This window comes from Cydia strobilella, chromosome 19, assembly GCF_947568885.1.
Source record: "Cydia strobilella chromosome 19, ilCydStro3.1, whole genome shotgun sequence".
NCBI classification, from domain to species: Eukaryota; Metazoa; Arthropoda; class Insecta; order Lepidoptera; family Tortricidae; genus Cydia; species Cydia strobilella.
Window position 1 is genome coordinate 4,894,766 of NC_086059.1, and position 16,257 is coordinate 4,911,022.

The 16,257-nt window shown below is 38.9% G+C and overlaps 2 protein-coding genes across 3 annotated transcripts in view; both read left to right on the plus strand.

Moving 5' to 3' along the window:
• Positions 1-16,230, plus strand: part of LOC134750385 (glutamate receptor 3-like) — a 31,107-nt gene extending 14,877 nt beyond the window's left edge. Inside the window, exons 1-12 of one of the 2 annotated variants that reach the window (XM_063685547.1) lie at positions 652-911; positions 1,653-1,804; positions 2,200-2,437; positions 6,175-6,358; positions 6,711-6,886; positions 7,506-7,726; positions 8,999-9,107; positions 13,191-13,369; positions 13,777-13,881; positions 14,477-14,643; positions 15,321-15,520; positions 16,116-16,230. In XM_063685547.1, coding sequence (XP_063541617.1) covers positions 758-911; positions 1,653-1,804; positions 2,200-2,437; positions 6,175-6,358; positions 6,711-6,886; positions 7,506-7,726; positions 8,999-9,107; positions 13,191-13,369; positions 13,777-13,881; positions 14,477-14,643; positions 15,321-15,520; positions 16,116-16,192 — 1,962 coding nt within the window. In that variant the 5' untranslated portion in view covers positions 652-757 and the 3' untranslated portion in view covers positions 16,193-16,230. Of the gene's footprint in view, positions 1-651; positions 912-1,652; positions 1,805-2,199; positions 2,438-6,174; positions 6,359-6,710; positions 6,887-7,505; positions 7,727-8,998; positions 9,108-13,190; positions 13,370-13,776; positions 13,882-14,476; positions 14,644-15,320; positions 15,521-16,115 lie in introns of those variants that run through there. The other variant, XM_063685548.1, reaches the window with a different exon arrangement.
• Positions 10,339-12,611, plus strand: LOC134750390 (large ribosomal subunit protein uL1). Its single transcript, XM_063685555.1, has 5 exons — positions 10,339-10,468; positions 10,659-10,814; positions 11,279-11,434; positions 11,726-11,891; positions 12,417-12,611. Exons 1-5 carry the CDS (start codon positions 10,464-10,466, stop codon positions 12,585-12,587), a joined length of 654 nt encoding a protein of 217 aa, XP_063541625.1. The 5' UTR covers positions 10,339-10,463; the 3' UTR covers positions 12,588-12,611.
• Positions 16,231-16,257: the final 27 nt, after the last annotated feature.

Below are 16,257 nucleotides of genomic sequence, written 5' to 3' on the forward strand. Positions count from 1 at the left end.
CCCCCCCCTCTGCCACGCCCGACGCCCTTGTAGGGTAGGTAAACAACTGAACATGTAACTATAAGATGATTTACAGATTATCATCTTCTCATCGAGTAAATTTATGAAAACTAATCACTGAAATTTATATTTATTCTTTGGCCATCGTTAAATCACAAAACAATCAATTACCTATGTTAACTACATATTAAATCGACCATTTTTTCGCATTACCTATTACGTGATCGACCTAATGCTAAGAAGCATTAGATTATAGGTTGCAAAAAGAAAATGACGGGGCCAGAACTGATTCCGGCAAGGCAAATCAAAAATTCAAGCGCAAATTACTACTGTCGACAAAAAGATTTTTTTTTTAATTTGCTATGCTATTCTTTGATTAAGAATTGAAGTTAGCTTCGTACCTTCGTGCTATTCGAGAATAAATATCAAGACAGTGTTTTGTCATATTGAACAGCTTAAAGGATGACTCACGTTAGACCGGCGCTTCGTTTTATATGGAAAGCATCACGTGATCACCTGTCATGTCATAGAAAAGTAAGCGCCGGAAGCTCCGGCCCGGACACGGCCCGGTCTAACGTGAGTCATCCTTTACCGTCCAATATAATTTGGTATACAATTTTAAACAGTGACTACGGGTTCAGTTCTAAAAGTACATTTACAGCGCAACATAAACAGATCAGTGAATAATCCACCCTAGTTTACCTAAATAGAATCTTAACTCTAGTACCTATCATAAGTCGCTCGCTTCCGTCCAACGATGGCGCATTTCCTATTGTTTTTCATCTTGACACTCTTTTGTGTTTCGAAAGCACAATCTGATGATTTGAATCGACGCGTTGAATTCCTTAAATGTTTCCTTAAACGTGAAGGGAGGTCATCGACTATTGTCTCGCATATGCAACTGAGTAAAAGTAGGTACTTAATCTCCTTTAGTTTATCATAATAACCTTCACACAATCGGACGACTATACATTTCAAATATATATGATTGTAAATATTACCTATATAAATAAATTTATTGACAAGATAAAACGAACAGCGATACATAATAGGTAACCTAAAATCTACTTAACTATTACAAAAATCTTACCCTAAATTAAACTAAATCCTAAACTAACTAACAAGCACAAGAACTATACACAACATTCGCCCCGCGCCACAAGATATCGAAAAACTCGACTAAACAAAACTTGTAACAAATTTAATCACCTTTCATTTGTATAGTGGCCATGTCGCTCAGACGCATAGTTTCCGAGATATACTCGAAAACCCGAAAAATGGAACCTTCAATCCAATTTCATGTAGGTACATGTACCTAGCCATGGCCTAGCTAATAGTCTTGTTAGTGTTATACTGTAGCTCGTAGCAGGATTTTCTGGTTTATAGCGAAAATTAAACATAGTGTGAAAACAGTCAAACTGCCAGAAATGTAAAATATAATAGGTAGTCTTAGCTAATAATTTTATTTCAATATTGTATGTATCTTCTCCCAGTTAACCCTTTCAGTGCGCAGATGTGCTACGAGGGCTACGCCGTAGCCTGTAGCATATTTTTTGCTACAGGCTTTAGCGAAAACGCAATGACGCAGCATATATGTCATTAGCACTAAAAAGCTAAAGTACTTAATTAATTATCCAATTCTTGTATTTCAGAAGAACATGTGCAAATGTGCAAAATGCTAGCCGCTGATCACAAACAATTAAAAATAGCCCCTAAAATTCAACACACGCTATCTAAGGAAACTGATGATGTCGTTCACTTGGTCGACTTACACAGTGAATCTGCGCGGGACCTATTGTACAAGGTAATTTAGTTTTTATTTCTCATACTCTGAAAGTGGAATTGTTTATCTTACGAACTGGGTTGAATGTGATACGTTAATAATTTCGACCCTTGGAAGTTTTATTTTCCGTAGGTACCTTTTTCGATTACCAAATACCTAATTTAAAGATATTTGGATGTAAAATGATTTGTCGTATCATTTCCATTTTTGTAATTTAACTCCCTAATCTCCCTATTGCATAAATAACGATTATTTTACCTCAAACGTTCAGTAAAAGCACCTACCTCAAGAAATACTACAAGTTTATGATTTGTAAAACAGTGTCTAACAATAATTGACAAAACTGTTTTAGTACTTAGGTATTCAGTGACCATTCACTAAATCTACTTAATCAAGCTCAATTTCTATCTATCAAGGCAATCAAGGATGAATTGATCAAGAGTCCCAGTCGATGGCTACTGTTTACCAATAATCGCGATAATGATCAAAGCTCCTTACCGAATGATCACTATAATGATACAAACTTCATAGCAAATAATGATTACATTGATGAGAAACGAGCCATTGAAAATCAGTTCGCTAACCTGTATATTGATATAAGCACGGAGGTCTATGTTGCATTTCAACGAAGTAACTGCGTACTTTTATATTCAGGTAAGATTAGTGTATCTTTATAAAATAAATCTTCTTCTTCTTCCTGGCCATTATTATTCCCATCTCTAGTTGGGGTCGGCCCTCCTTATACCATTACGCCACTTTATACTGTCTGCTGTCATATTTTTATCTATGCCTGCTGCCTCCATGTCTCCTTCAACGGTGCTGCTCCAAGTTGTGGGGGGTCGTCCTCGGCCTCTATATATTTATAAAATAAATATTCTAAATATTTAGGAAAAAGAGCAAGATTCGTACTCGACCATCACAAATTGTTCTCATTATCACTACCTTCTTTGTTTACACGCTTAGTAAGGCGCGTGGTTGCATCTAAGTATTATTATTAAATAATTTTGTACTAAGAAGGAAGCCAACTTTGATTTAACAATTTGTAGGGAATGCAACTGGTAGTTAAATACTTACCCTCTTATACATAAAACTTTAGCAACCTCTTACAAACCTTTGTTTTTTGTCACTTTCTAACAGAAATAATATATGAATAACGCTAATATTTAATTCTGTTTAATTTCCATACATTTCTTTACCGTTTCAGATTCCCTAATTATTTGTAACGGTTTTGATCTTGTTTTGATACGACCTTGACAATCGTTAGTATGTATTAATTAACTTAATAAGGCATCTCACGCGCATGATTTGCACCAATGAGCGTGCATGTGATCGTGACTACTGGTCGCTGCGCAGTTGCGCCGACGTTACGTCGAGCAGCAGCCATAGAGTTGACTAGACGTATTAGCGATCGTAAATGTCGTGTCAAAACGAGATCAAAACCTCAGAATAATGACTAAAGCATAGAAGTCGGGCAAAAATGCTTCGCAAATATGTATACCCGTACTTTACTTCCTTACGAATTAGATAATGTGCCGAAAAGAGATGCATATATGCTTGTTATTTCTCATTTACGTACGGTGTCATAAGTTTGATAATTTGCTAGGGATGTGACTGTGTCGACTTTTTATATCGATAAATTATGCATAAGTTTATGTGCCGTGTAAAAGAATAATCATATAATGAAAGTTGAACCTGAAAAAACGCGGCAATTTCAAGAAATCTGTAGCAGGCGGCTCGTTGAAATGAAATGAAATGCGTGGAATACAAGGATTGCATAACGCTTATACTTTTTATAAGTTTCACATTCTAAAAATCATTAAAAAGTATAAAAATTATGCAATCCTTGGAATCAAAGAGCCGCCTGATATGAGGATTAATGCATGTACCTAATATAGCTTTTATCTCATTTGCAGTCTACCACTCAGAACCGTCTAACTATACCTCTCGTTTTTTTATCATTAGAAAGAAGGCGAGCGATCTTAACGTGTCGTTTTATCGAAAAACACTTTGAAAATAAGTCACAACAAATATAATATACGATCATTTACATACTTTTGCTTTCATAAGTAAAATATTGCTATATTTATAAAAAAACTTGTCAATAAAAAGACACGTGGAAATGGTTTACCGTTTTTTCTAATGCTAAAAGACTAAGTATAGTTTCTAGTCATGTACAGTCAGCTGCAGAGAAAAGGCACCCCCCCTGCATACAAAGTTCTGTAAATTAGTATGGACGTGGGGTACCTTTTCTCTGCAGCTGACTGTACCAAATAGGAAATGAAAAAAAAAAACGTTCGTGTAATATATTTTTTTTATTTAATAATAGGGAATATTACGCGAAACTCGGCGTAGGTGGCGCCACTATCACAATCTGAGGGTCTATCGCGAAACAAGAAAATCGAACTTTCGTTATCTAACATCTCTGTCACTCTTGCGTATTCGAGCGATAAAGAGGCAGCTAGATAACGAAATTTCGGATTCGAGTTTTCCGGTAGGTCCCCTGAAAACTTGTCAAAAACCTGTTAAAGGTACAGTATGAATAAGTTACGATACGGTGCTCTAAAAAAGCTAGTGCTGCACTCTGGTGGAAGAACATTGCAGTAATATCCCCTATTCCTCGTCCTTTGGAAATCTGAAATAAAAAGTTGAGTTCTGTGACCAACAATATTAATAAAAGGAACATTCATCAATGATCATTAATGTCTTTTTATTAGGGTTCCGTACCCAAAGGGTAAAGACGGGACCCTATTACTAATACTTCGCTGTGGGTCTGTCTGTCACCAGGCTGTATCTCATGAACCGTGATAGCTAGACAGTTGAAATTTTCACAGATGATGTATGTCTGTTGCCGCTATAACAACAAATACTAAAAGTACGGTCCCCTTGGTGCGCGCGTCCGACCCGCACTTGACCGGTTTTTAGTATTAAACTATAGTCTGGCAAACACAATCTGTCAGTAAGTAAGAACAAAGAAAACTATAGGTACAGTCGAAGGCAAAAATATCGATCCAGACAAATGGCTTAAAAATATGTAAACACGATTTTATTGTCTGAGCGTACACATATTTTTGAGATTGGGAATGTATATATATTTATGCCCTTGACTGTACTCATCAATTAAAATGAGACAGTCCTGGGCCAAACTATAAGAAAGCTGTAAATGTCGATAGGTTATTGATCTGAGGTCGATACATCACTATGCCAAAAATATAACCTTTCATACTTAGCAGAAAAGTTCAAAAATATATATGAAAAAATCTATATAGACTTGAATGCAAGTAATAATTACATAAACAACATATCGATTTCTATGTTTAGGGTGAGGTCCTATAAATAAATTTCTTCAAAATTGAACAAAACTCACCGATTAAAGGTTATCGGTTCGTGCGTATTTTCTTTTCTTCCTGTATGCGATTTACAGCCCTCGATCACACAAGACATTATCACAAAGGGAACTTCAAACCATTACAAATAAAAACTCAGCACGTTTTCCAACAATCTTTCAGGAATAGCAAAAATATAATTAAAATAAACCAAGATGACCGCTGAAACATCCCGAAATATTTCAACTAAAATAATACGACTATGTCAAGTTGTTACAGTTGACACCTACCTGTGAAATAACGAACATATATTTTATTTGGCTGGATTATATTATAGAACCACATAGGACCATTTGACATTTCCCTCAGTTTATCTTATGACAATACTGAAAAAAACGAAGGAACTTGCGGATTGTTATCTCACTCACTCATAGACAAAAAGTAATAACGTGTTGTGAATACGATATCTTTTACCAAGATTTTATTTTTGGCCGGCTTCTTTGCTTTAGTCATTATTCTGAGATCAAAACCGTAACAAATTATTAAATGAGAATCGGCCTCTATGGCGAAAGGGCCTGTATGAAAAAATCTACAACGAAACCTTAATTTCCTTCTTTGAGTACTTAGTTCATAAAAATGATGAAATGATTTAATTTATTTATGTCAACAATTTATTTATGTCAATCCAATAATTACGAATAGTTCCACACCGGTTTAATTATTCAATAATAATTGATTTTTTAATCTTAGATTGTATAGATTATCACGATCCTAAGATAAATTGATGCATTAGCGTGTTCAATTATGTTGTTTAAACGTATTTGCATTTTAGATAATTTTAATACCTACTTTTGCATTGAGTATTAAATCAATGAGGTAGGTAATTACTTACGTATGTAAGTAAATTTAACAGTAGTAATTGTAAACTTTAAATTTCTAATGTGAACAAAACATTCTACGACTAATAAACTTATTTATTAAATACCCACCCTATTTATAAAACACCTACTTATCAAAGTTTGATATTACTTTCCTCTGCAGTATTGGAGATCTGTCACCTCTTTGCAGTGTATAAAATTAAAGCCCACCTCCCTTTGATATGGGAAGACCTCGGCGTGTGGACGCCGGCCGGCTTCGACTGGCCGCAGCCGGCGCCAGCGGCGGTGCGGCGGCGCGACCTGCGCGGCGCGGACGTCGTCGTACCAACCGTCTTACTGCACAACCGAACTTTGGAAGACATGCCCGACTATCTGTAAGACACTGCAGCAGACCGGAACAAGGCACCGAGTCTTCATTCCTCACCAGCATCAAATATTGGCCTATACTTATGTGAAGGCCTCGCAGCTCCCTCATGCGCGGGCTAGAATAAGAATTAATTAATATTCGTTCCGCGTGCATGACCGTAGCGCCGCCGCCCTAATGCGTGTGGGTAATATTGCTTATTTCACAATTGGCAACTTGGCAGCTGCTGAATATTATTATGTAGTGGTCGTCCCAAAGTGCATGTTATTTTCACCACATCGTGCGGGTGTCCCTTGTATTTCCCCCACTACCAACTTCGCACATTTTACTTATACAAATAATTGCTCATAATATTATTTCAGGCATCGGGAACGGGACACAATCACAAAATTAGCATACTATATGTGCACGCACCTCGTAGAGTGGGTAAATGGAACCAAGGTACTGAATCGAACTACCTCATGGGGCTACCTTCAACCAGATGGTCAGTGGGATGGAATCGTTCGTGAAATGCAAGATGGACGTGCTGATATAGCAGGTTACGAAAACTTATTTATTTCAGTTCGTACTTTATATTATATTATAAAGTGCCAAAAATAACGCAACGCAAGATTTGAATTTAATGGAAAACATATATTTTTTCGTTATAATATTTGTTTATAAAATCATAAAAAATACACTAAAATAGGATTATGTGTGGAATAACACGTCGGGCAAATAGCCTCCACAGCTTTGCTGGCACATACGCACTCTTTTGTCAACATTTTCCGTGACCATTTTGCATAAATTCGGCTGAATTTCACCGATGCAGCGTCGAATTTTAACGGCTTGTTTTTGGACGACCAGTATAATGACCATCATGAATAAAATTGATCCACTCTCCCTGAATTTTGCAATCACTTCTCACAGTTGACGAAGTCAAATCAATATTCCGACCATATTTTGCACGACATTTTGGAACTGTGCCCGCCAAACTTTCATTACTTTTGAAATATTGTTCAACCGCCATTTTTACAAACCCTGAACTTGCCCTGAACATTCACCTGATTCCCTGTCAAATAGTTTTTTTAGGATTGCCAGCACTAAAATGCAAAAATGGCGGTTACTTCAAATCTTGAATCTATTTTCTAAAAATGAATGGGATTAAACTCCCACAGGTTCCTGTATGATAGCACAAAGAGAACGTATAAAATACTTGAACTACGTCCTGACCCCTTCGAAGATTGAAGCTATGTTTGTGTTCAAGAAACCGGCGCTTGCATCGGTGACTAACATCTACGTTCTACCTTTTGGCGTTGGTGTTTGGATTTCAATTGTAGTTCTGATTATTATATCAACCTTTACTTTATTTTTATCCTATTTTGGAGAGGATCGTATGGTAAGTTGTTTTCTTCAGAAAACATACCAATCATTAAATATTATATACTTGGAGGATATAACCAAACGGAGACGCCATGTCTGTAATTTTCTGTACAAAACAGTGCCGATTTTAGTTTGGTTATATATCCTCTAAGATTATATTGGATTATATACTATTTATTAATACTATTACTTATTCTGTGCTATTTATAACTAAAGTAAGGACGCTAATCAAGAAGATTGACGCATTATATTGATCCGCCACGCCATTCCCTAATATTCCTTTGTATAGTTGGTCAAGCAAATCTTATCAGTAGAAAAGGCGCGAAATTCAAATTTTGTATGGAACGATAACCCTTCGCGAGTTCGCGCCTACATTTTTAGGGTTCCGTACTCAAAGGGTAACGGGACCCTATTACTAAGTCTCCGCTGTCCGTCGTCCTTCTATCCGTCTGTCACACGTCACCAGGCTGTATCTCATGAACCGTGATAGCTAGAAAGTTGAAATTTTGTGAAATGAAATGAAATGATGTATTTCTGTTGCCGCTATTTATAACAACAAATAAGTACTAACAAGTAACAACCGAATAAAATAAACTTTTAATGGGGTTGGCCGGTCGAAATAATTAGCAGATGGCGGCAGCATAGCTTGCCCTGTCAATCCCTAAGGGCCCTCCACACTTGCGTTTGCGGCTTCGCGCCGTGATTCGCGCATGAGTGTGGAGGGCCCTCTAATATTGTGTCAAATTTTTGTTTTTTTAATGCCCTGGATGCCAGCCCTTTAAACCAAATCTCATAGAAAAAGGGGCAATCTATGATGGCGCCATCTCTGCAAACCTTTGGGGCTCCCATACAACAAACGTGATTTTTTTTGCCGTTTTCTGCGTAATGGTACGGAACCCAACGTGCGCCAGTCCGACTCGCACTTGTAAGTTTTTAAATTTGCCGTTTTTTTCTACTGACAAATTTGCTTGACCAGCTAAATCACATGCGCATAAATAATTAGTCTGGTAAAAAAAGAGTAGGAATTAATAAGTGGCAACGCTGTAGTGTCGTCCTGTTTTTCTTAGATTGATTTGAAAGGGACGACACTACAGTGTTGCCACTTTTAAATTTTTACTCTTTTTTGCCAGACTGTATAATGCTGTCTCGCTCCCACACTGTCATTGACTGCCTGCATCATGAGCGGGACAGCAATATAATTACGCGCGTACAATAGAGATAGGAAATAGCGGGTCGATATCACGTTGATGTACAAAATTCTTCTTAATTTAAAAGATGTTATTTACAGAAGAATTACGATAACAAGTCATGGTTTCAAAAAATGTCCGATGGATTTTTTGATACGCTGTGTTTAGTATTTCAACAAGGAACTGCAACTGATCCGCTTTCGATAGCCAGTAAGTTAATAAGTACCTACATTTCAATAAAACTAAAGCTCCCACCAAACTCGTGCGCGAATCGAGGCAAGCCACGAACGCGAGTGTGGAGTCTAGATTTCTAATCAGTGAAATCGACTCCACACTCGCGTTCGCGACTTCGCGCCGCGTAGTCTGGAGCGCGCTTAAGGGCACAACACACCGTCGCACCGCACCTAGGTCATTGTGCGACGCATCCATAAGTAAGAGCGAGAAAGCGACATCTTTTTCTTGCTCTTACATATGGGTGCGTCGCACAATGACCTTGGTGCGGTGTGATGGTGTGGTATGGCCATAAAGGTCGTAACACACCATCGCACCGCACCGCGACCTTGGAGAAGTTCTAGGAATATGTAGGTAGGTTCTAGGGTTGGTAGGTAGGGTACACTATCGCTCCGAACCGTCAAAACGGTTACGATCCCGTTCGGTCATTTCCCCCCAACCCTCATGACCGATCCAGTTATACAGATTCATGGTTAATGAAAAGACACTTCGTCCTTACGAGGTCCTTACGTAATTAAAATACTACAATTTCCAATGCTACCAACATAACCACATTTTTATTTGTTATTGGGCAAAAAGTGGGATTCCGGTGTAAAAACATATTGACGCGCATGCGCTCCTCGCTAATATTGCCACATCTACGAAAAAATCCGTAAATATGCAGTATTTAGATTTAGGCCTTGTGCCTGGATCTACAGATTTTTTTGTTGACCCTACTATCTGTTGATCAGACTAACCTTTTTTATTACTATAGCTCCCTCCACACTCGTGCGCCAATCGTGGCGCGAAGCCGCGTAGTCTGGAGGGCGCTTAACGTTATTTTTCTGGGAAACAGCAGTGATGACAGCGACACTGAATAAAACTTTTTGACTGTAAATTAAATTTGCCTCGGTTCTCCAATTATTTCATATTTTGTCATACATGTGTCGCACTTTTACTAACTTGAAAACCTTGTAAGGTTCGGTCCAGTTCGGTCCGAGTAGTAGATTAGTAGACCAATAAAATATATAGTATATATAGTTGATCAAACCAAATTGGCAGTAAATAAGAACAAAAAAAAAACTATACTCGTCCTATTTTTTTGGGTGCTAGTTCTAGTGTAAGACAAAGATAGTATGATTCTCTCTTGTCTATGTTTGAAATGAGACAGTCCTTTCATCCTTTGACAAACTATATACGGATTTTTAGTGTCGACCTACATTTTCCAACACATAATCTGGCAACACTGTTCTCCACCCCCGTCCCCCCCCCACTTCGGTTCCGCCAACGCCATTAGCCATTACACGTTCTTTCTTTCGGTTGTCACTTTCGTGAGGAGTGGTTTATTCATCGACGATGTCGTAAGTTTCTACATTTCTTTAAATACTATTAATAAGGATAATGATTATTAGAACTTGTTTACAACTGACCTGAAACTGTAATATCGTTAAATCAATCAATGTAGACTACTAAGTACTGGCATGTATGAAACACGTTGGCGACATAACCTATAAAGCGTGTCCGATGTTAACCTAAATATACTTATTTTAGGTCGAAAGTATCCCGTGATACGCTCTATGAGTGCGTCAACGCCGTGCTTCAGGCGTCAAAGGATAAGAAGCGCCGCTTCCTGGAGACAGTTGAAATCCAGATCGGTCTGAAGAACTATGACCCCCAAAAGGACAAGCGTTTCTCTGGCACCGTCAAGTACGTTTACCTGTACTAAACATTTTTGTGGTCGCCATGCGGCCACCAGAGTGGTTAAATACAGGGAGTTGGCTTATTGCTGACGGGACTCTACCCAGAGTCTTTAAATATCGGGTAGGCGAGCTTCGGCTCTCCGACTAACTTTTAGGTTATAAAGGAGTGGTAAGCCTTTGATTACTTATTTAACTAATGAATTAATTTACGAATTAGCCGGGTCCACACAGCGAGCATACGCGGGAGGCAATTTCCTCGCGCGCGCCGCCTTGGCCGAGGCACGTCTATGCTCGCTCTGTGTGGACCCGGCTGTTGGTTGAAAAAAAGATTAAAGAACTTGATGATGACTAAAAGTGCATGTATTATCTAATGAAAATACTTTGATGATCAACTTTCACTGATACCCCTAAATATTTAAATCAAATTTCTATAGCTTTGTACTTGTCGCTAAAAGCAGTGATCAATTGCAGGCTAAAGTACATCCCCCGCCCCAAGATGCAGGTGTGCATCCTGGGAGACCAGCAGCACTGTGACGAGGCCAAGAACTTGGATGTGCCGTGCATGGATGCTGAGGCTTTGAAGAAGCTCAACAAGAACAAGAAGCTTGTCAAGAAACTAGCTAAGAAGTAAGTTTACAGTTTATCTATTATCCCTAAATAAATAATTATCTTATCTTCAGGTGGCAAACATCATTATTGAGTTGTTGTGATGACAACTTTGAGGTAATCATTAAAATTTCAATTTTTTTTTTTTTTTTTTTCAAAAAAGTATAACACATTTTAAACTTATACAAGTTTGATGTGATATGGCCTGGTGCCGGCCACCTGCCGCTCGAAGGGTTATCATAACCTATCAACAAATATATTTTTTTTTACGTTTTTCTATCTCCCATTTTTAATATTTCCATCTACTTCCAGATATGATGCTTTCCTGGCATCTGAGTCCCTGATCAAACAGATCCCGCGTCTGCTCGGCCCTGGTCTTAACAAGGCGGGCAAGTTCCCTGGTTTGCTTTCCCACCAGGAGTCCATGACGCAAAAGATTGATGAGGTCAAGGCCACCATCAAGTTCCAGATGAAGAAGGTAATATTTTTTGGTCTGTTTAATTAAGTGATGTGTTTAAGTTTTTTGTTACTTTAAATAGTTAAGGGATGTTTGAGTTAGATTTGATTTTGTGGTTGCCACTTGTTTTACAGATTTTCATAACATTTTACAATCCTTAATGCCTGTCAAATATTCTATTTTGCAAAGAGAGGACTTGATATGTTTAATCATAGGACTTATGCCTTATCAGCAGACAGCCATTGGCCCCAATCGCCAATGGAAATCTTTCTTTTAAAATTTTGTTAACATTTTGTAAATATGCACTTTTTTATCGTATTTTGTCCCAAGTTTATCAAAATTTTGACAACTTTGTTCAAAGGGTTCATATTCGCAGTTCATAACCATAGAAAATAGAACTTGGATGTGCCGTGCATGGATGTCAAAATGATGTTTAAAATTGTTGTGTAAAATGAAAATACTTTGATGACCAACTTTCACTGATCATTCATTCTACCTTTCAATATTACTTGGGGTAATACTAATTTAAAAAAATCCCTTTTCCAGGTACTGTGTCTGTCTGTGGCGGTCGGCCATGTGGACATGACCCAGGACGAGCTTGCACAGAATGTGCATCTCTCCATCAACTTCCTCGTATCTCTGCTCAAGAAGCACTGGCAGAACGTGCGCTCACTGCACATGAAATCCACCATGGGCCCGCCCCAGAGATTGTACTAAGCTATAATATACTGGACAACTAAATTTATTGTTTTTTTTTACTACCCTATTGCCCATTTGTATTTAAATTTCAACAATTATTTACTGCCATCCTCTTATCATTACATTATTTTAGAACAAGTTAGTTAAGCCATAAAATATCTATAGGAAATAGTCTAATTACAGTCATTATGCAATAATAAACACTGGTATTCAGAATAGGCAGTGCCAACGATGCGTCTAGAAAGGACATACATTATTTGAATGTATGTACTAACTTGTTAGGGTTCCGTACCCAAAGGGTAAAAACGAGACCCTATTACTAAGACTTCGCTTTCCGTCTGTCTGTCACCGGGCTGTATCTCATGAACCGTGATAGCTAGACAGTTGAAATTTTCACAGATAATGTATTTCTGTTGCCGCTATAACAACAAATACTAAAAAGTACAGAACCCTCGGTGCGCGAGTCCGACTCGCACTTTGCCGGTTTTTTTTTTAGCTTTTACAGCCCCGTGGGCCGTGGCGCCCTCCAATCAATGCGATCCAATGGTAATTTAGACTACAGTAGATCTACGGAGTTTTACTAATCTTATATTCGGAAAATCATCAATATTCCATCCACAGGCCGGCAGATCCTATTGTTGGGACTGATGGCGTTCATGTTCCTGTACACGGCGTACTCCGCCAACGTGGTGGCGTTGCTGCAGTCGCCCACCAACGACATCAACAGCGTTGAAACCTTGTTGACATCTCCTGTGGCGTGCGGCTCGCAGGATGTTGTGTATGCGTGGCAGATGTTCGGGGTAAAGTACAAGCCACAATGATATTGGTTGTGTGCAGAACTGTGACACCGCCCTGGCGGCTATATATAGGAGACATGTCAAATCTATGAAATTTGAGGTCTCGAATAAAGTTTACATCATTGCTTTTAGATGTTCGGGGTAAAATTTGTCAACAGTGTCATAACCGTATTGGCTGTGTGCAAGACTGTAGCACCACCCTGGCGGCTATAGCCTCCCGAGACCCCACGTACATATTTCGAAACGAAACGACAGTTTCTGGGTCCAGTGGATGTCATGAAAGTTCACTTTGCCACGTTCAGAACCTGTCTAGACGGGAAACGGGGGGGGGGGGAGCTGAAATGAAAGTGGTAATTGTTTTAGAACAATCCAGCTCCCCATTAGAATTAACAATTCACGTTGTTTTTCAGCACGAGTCACGCCCAATTCATCGTCTTCTGGCAGATCGTAAAATTAATTCGCAGGGGAAAAAAGGTTTCCTTAGTGTTGAAGACGGCATACGCAAGATTAGAGAGGTAGGTATATATAGTATACGTATCCAGTTCAGGGTAGGTATACCAAAGGCAGTCTTCACACTGAATGCGAATCAACACGCTGCTCTGCTGTGCGAGCGGGATATTGCTGTGAACTGGCATAGCGCTGTCTCGGTCACACACCGGATTGGCGTGCATGTCCGCATCAGTGTGATAAGATCCCTGTTTATTATAGACTTCTTTTATGACAACAATGGTCATTATCATACTTTAAACGGATTGAATAGTTTAGGTACCCTATTTTTAGGAAGCCTATTACTTGCACTAGGGGCCTAGCCAAGGTAACAGTCGTTGAAAGAAAATGCCAATCGAAACTTCAATAATGTATGGAAATAGTCACGTGGTTTTTCGTAGCATCAGTCATCCCGATACATTTTATCTTTTAGTTTAGCGTTAGTCGATGTACGATTGTAATCTCAGCTAGCAGCTAGGCTACCGAGTACCGAGGCCCGAGGCGACTATAGGTATCCCAAAGTACCAAGTACAGAAAGTGAGAATAAGTACTTACTCAACTACTCACACAGCAATAGTATATGTACAGGGTGGCGATATGTGATGATAATTCGTTTATATCCAGGGCATGTTCGCGTTCCACGTGGAACAGACGGCAGGTTTCGACCAAATCCAGAAGACGTTCCTAGAGGACGAGAAGTGCAACCTTGGCTTCATCAAATACATGTCCACCACGTCACCCTTCGTGGCTTTCTCGCAGATCACGCCTATCAAGGAGATGCTAAGGATCGGGTAAATATAAAATGCCGATTACTCACTAGATGGCGCTAAACGGGTTCCAAACTTCCAACTTCTATACTCTGCGGTGCGTTTTCCACATGTTTTCCAGTAGGTATAGTATTGGTATAATAGTATATAGATTTTTAGGGAAGGATACATACAATAAGTATGTAGCAAATTATGATTTTATTTGTTGTCGTGAACTTCAAGTTCTTAACTTTATCAACAAACCTGGAAGCCGAATCCGTCATAGTTGAAACCTACATGATTGATTTGGGCTCTGTGCATTTATCCTCATTATTGTCGTCGAAGATGGATTTTAGCCTGAAGTCCGGACAAATAATAACATTTAACTACTCTAAGAACAAATTAAATTATTTTCTATGAAAATATTTTAATTTGTGTTTTTTCAAGTAGTTAGTGTTTTCAGTTTATTTAACTACTCGTTTACTTTACTACTTCGTTTTCATTTTTGAAAATATTCAGGTATGCCAGATTCTGAAAGTTCCACCCAACGACACTACCAGGAACGCAGTTAGAGTACGCGAAATATCATGTGCACGTTTAAATCAGTTTCTGATCTAGGCATCCGGTCATCATTCGGTTGTCGTGGCCAGCTCTAGGGTAGGCATATTACGCTAAAAAATATATACAAACTGCCTAGAATAAAAATATCTTGTGTACTGCAGTGCTAACCGCATTATGGAAGTGGGAGTGCAGAGCCGCTCGGCGCGGCGACTAGTTCCAGAGCGGCCCCGCTGTGGCGCTAGTGCTGCCATGTTCAACGCCGTACGACTGAGCGACGTCGCGCCCGCCTTCCGCGTCCTGCTGACATTTTATGCATTGACGCTGCCGATACTTGGCCTGGAGATATTGGTTAAGCGACGAGGTAAGGCCCACAACATAGACATGTTCACCGCCATACGACTGAATACGCGTTTCCTACGCTGTTCTCTACTTATGCACTGTTATTGACGATTCTTGAATGAGGGCTACCATTTTTTTGCTCACCAGTTGGCGCCTCTGTTGATGATGGTCCAAAAGACTATAGAAAAGCTTTCAGTCATTAAAGTGACAAGTGACATTTGACATTTCGAACTATGGAAAAGACCACCATCTACACTAGCGCCCCTAGCGGCGAATTCATACGCGTTAACCCTCATTGGAGGAAGCCCACAACATTGACATGTTCTCCGCGGTACGAGTGAACAACTCCGTACCGGCTTTCCGTGAGCTGTTCTCTTTTATGCACTCTTGTTTCTTGGACTGGACTGACTGGAATAATTTGTTTGGCGACGACGTAAAATATCTGTTTCACTTGTAAACAAGAAGTGCTAGATGTCAAAGCTAAAATTACGAAGTCCGAACATTATTGAACTAGCGATATTACTAAATATTTACACAAAGCTGCATCGATAGAAAACCGAAACGTAAATATAAACAAAATCTCCCTTTACCAACTAAAAATATCTTTTTTTTTTCAGAAATAAAAAGAGTAAACTGTGACTCTAAATCCGTGGACACCGCAACCGAGGAAATCACTGAAAACATAATTATCTAAGATATCAATAAGGCACCATATAATTGAAAATAATTATTCAAGTTTTAAATTTGCAATAAGACACC